Source organism: Lactuca saligna, chromosome 6, assembly GCF_052625555.1.
Source record: "Lactuca saligna cultivar CGN05327 chromosome 6, ASM5262555v1, whole genome shotgun sequence".
Lineage (NCBI taxonomy): Eukaryota > Viridiplantae > Streptophyta > Magnoliopsida > Asterales > Asteraceae > Lactuca > Lactuca saligna.
The window spans coordinates 176,521,987-176,525,092 of NC_136422.1; the positions used below are offsets into that span (position 1 = coordinate 176,521,987).

Genomic DNA, 3,106 nt, shown 5'->3' on the forward strand with positions numbered 1-3,106 from the left:
ATCAACCTCATGCATCACAATCTTTCAAAACACTTTGAGGTCAAAATGACTAGTCCCAAAACATAGAATTGATAAAAAAAAATTCAAATTTTTTAAGAAAAATCATACTTTTGGAATAGACAAGTACTAGTCCAAAACAGAACATTAATTCATATTTGGAATATATTATGCTTAAATCTCAGCAATAAATTAACATAGCCATACACTTGTGCTTTAAAGCAACCCTAACAGAATAACCATTTTATGTTATCAAAAAAATTAAAAAACTAAGTTACAAAAGTTCTTATGACATTCATGTTGGAAACACAATAAGTATTCACACATCTAAATGAGATGCAATTACCCAAATTTTAAAAACCTAACCAAAATTCAAATTCATTTGAAAACTTGAGTTACCTTCTATCTGAGGGTCATCAATGAATTTTATCATGCAATCAACAAAGTTGATCCCATTAAAAGGATCCCCACCAATACCCACACATGCTGATTGACCTAGCCCTATCGTAGCAGTTTGGTATACCTGTAATAAAATGAAAAAACAAATCATTCAAATAGTTGCATAGAATCCTAATGTTTTCCAAATTCAAAATAAGAAATTAATCTTAAACCAATCATAAAATAAGTTAAGAAAAAATCAAAAATATCTTACCGCTTCATAAGTTAGTGTGCCAGATCGAGATACAATACCAATACGCCCTGGTTTATGAATGTAACCAGGCATGATTCTGATCTTGCATTCTCCAGGCTTAATGATACCAGGGCAATTTGGTCCAATCAGCCGAGTTTTTAACTGCTTAAGAAGAGCAGCCTTTACACGAACCTGTATGCATAAGATTGATTACAAGGGGCAGACAGTCAATAACATTCTTACATTAACAGCACAAGTAGCCAACGAATTGATGAGAAATGCAGGTTACCATGTCATGTTGTGTAATTCCTTCTGTAATGCAAACAATCAAATCCAGTTCAGCCTCTAATGCTTCCATGATTGTTGCAGCAGCAAATGGTGGAGGCACATAAATCACAGATGCATTAGCCTTGGTTTCAGCTTTTGCATCTAATCTAAAATTATCTCAATGTCATTGCTAAGCATTACAAAGTATCGGTAGGCTTATTGTTCTAAACGTTTTCTCTAATTTGGCAAATTACTTATCAGTTAAATATTCTTATTAAATTGTGTCCAGACTAAAGAATGTCATTTTCGTAATTAACAGTATTAAATCAAACAATCATTTTACAGATCACCATTTTACGAACCTGGATGTCACTGGTCGTACCTTCCACTGTAAACCTTCTAAGATCTGAAGCTCCATAACTAGAATATCTTTCACCTCTGTTACCAGTGTTTAGTCTGTGTATTAAATCGATGATATAAAAAATAAGAAAAATATGCAGTATGTATATGTATATATAAGAGAGAGAGAGAGAGAGAGAGAGAGAGAAAGAGAGAGAGAGAGAGATGGAGAGAGAAAGAAAGAGAGACTTGTAGTTGGTAACGTATTACCTGCATCAATCTTTGTATATAGTAATTCCTTATAGAATCTTGTCTAAAGCCAGTGTTGCCACAGGTTGAAAAAGCATATCAGGTACCAGATCTGCATTGCCATGTTGGCTAAAATTTTTCTGCATTATTGACATACAAGTACAACAAAAAGTAACAACTTTCACAAATTACTAAATTGCCCTTTTGCATTTATAAACTGCAATGCACCGATGCATACCTTCTCACAATTTGAGTGATGCTTCCACAAAGATGTGTGCCAATTAAACCACATTTCAAGAGTAGTACTAGAAACGCTTTCATGTACTGTAAGAAGATTTATAAGCGTATAAAATAGGTATTTTAACTTTTAAGGGGAACTAGAAATGCTTATGAAGGGAGAAAGTTGCACTGACCATTATTGACAGAGGTCCAAGCTTCAAGAACCCATGAGATTTTTTGACATTGTATGGATACACAAACAGTGGAAGTGGATACTAGCAATATAAAATGGCAATGAATCTTACAGATTCTAGATCCTTCCCATCAAGAGTGATGATATTGGAAAGCTCTTGAACTAGCATCATATCAAGACCAAAACTATTGTTATCATTTCAAGGCAGAGTATCAAGCCAACAGTTGAAGCCAGAAGGTAGGCATAACGTGTCAAGGTTCATTGTGCAACAACTAGATAGAGCACCAAAAAGAGAAGCCTGGTCATTAGACCCAACATTCCTTTCCATCTTGTACTTTTCGTAATGGAAATTACACGAAAACACTTGCAAAATTAACAACATAAGCTTCCACTTTTTATCGTTTCAAATCTTTGTATACAGAAGAGAAAGATGGAAATTTCATGCATGATAATACCTGATACATCTCCTCCAACTGATTTAAAACATCATGGTCATCTTCATCTACTTTTCTCATGAAGATACATATATGCAAACACCTTCATATAAAAAAAATAGTTCATCATGAATGTACAAACTGCTTCCTCTAAAGCCAACTCTTCCATTAGTATAATTAAATTAACAAATGTTAGCAACTTCCTCCATTAGCACAATTGAATTAAATAATTTTAGCAAGAGGAATGCTTACCTTTTCACTTTCAACAGATACTTCATCTGAAGCCAATTCCTTCCACTCTTAGAAGGCTTCATTGGCAATCAAAATTTCGAGGGTAGATACGTCTATTTCAATGACATTTTTAATGTCAAAAGCACGAGGTTTGAATATGTTTCATTCTTTAATCTTGTGGTACGTTGTGTTGGTGGTATAATGGGGCTTTATTGGTAGCGGTGGTGTACCAAAGAGAAGACGAAGGGTGGTCGGTGTCTGGGTGGCTTTCATGCAGTAGGGCGTAGAGAGAGAGAGAGAGGGGGAAAGAGAGAGAAAGAGAGAAAGAGACTTGTAGTTGGTCGTGTATTACCTGCATCAATTCGAAATTGAGGGAATGCTGATTTCATAAGTGTAATAGCCCGGAATTTCCAGGTATTTTTATTTGTTTATTTTTGGAAATTGTGAGCGGACTCGGCGAGTTGGAGCCCAAACTCGCCGATTAGGATCGCGGAATTGGGCACAGGTTCGCGTCTGGACTTGGCGAGTCCACGCTGTGTGGTGAAA

The 3,106-nt window shown here is 35.4% G+C and overlaps 1 protein-coding gene across 1 annotated transcript; it reads right to left on the minus strand.

Moving 5' to 3' along the window:
• Positions 1-213: 213 nt before the first annotated feature.
• Positions 214-2,643, minus strand: LOC145003142 (succinate--CoA ligase [ADP-forming] subunit alpha, mitochondrial-like). The gene is made up of 9 exons (XM_078962280.1): positions 2,582-2,643; positions 2,351-2,432; positions 1,897-1,977; positions 1,722-1,807; positions 1,292-1,351; positions 918-1,062; positions 650-820; positions 397-520; positions 214-224 (listed from the first exon to the last, which is right to left on the minus strand). The coding sequence occupies exons 1-9, from the start codon at positions 2,641-2,643 to the stop codon at positions 214-216; spliced, it is 822 nt and encodes a 273-aa protein (XP_078818406.1).
• Positions 2,644-3,106: the final 463 nt, after the last annotated feature.

Excerpts from the sequence above, each read along its gene's own strand:
- LOC145003142 (XM_078962280.1), bottom strand. The coding sequence starts at position 2,643 with ATGAAGCCTTCTAAGAGTGGAAGGAATTGGCTTCAGATGAAGTATCTG. Across the intron at positions 1,808-1,896 it reads TTGGACCTCTGTCAATAATG|TACATGAAAGCGTTTCTAGT; the intron begins GTCAGTGCAACT and ends ATCTTCTTACAG. Across the intron at positions 821-917 it reads GAATTACACAACATGACATG|GTTCGTGTAAAGGCTGCTCT; the intron begins GTAACCTGCATT and ends TTATGCATACAG.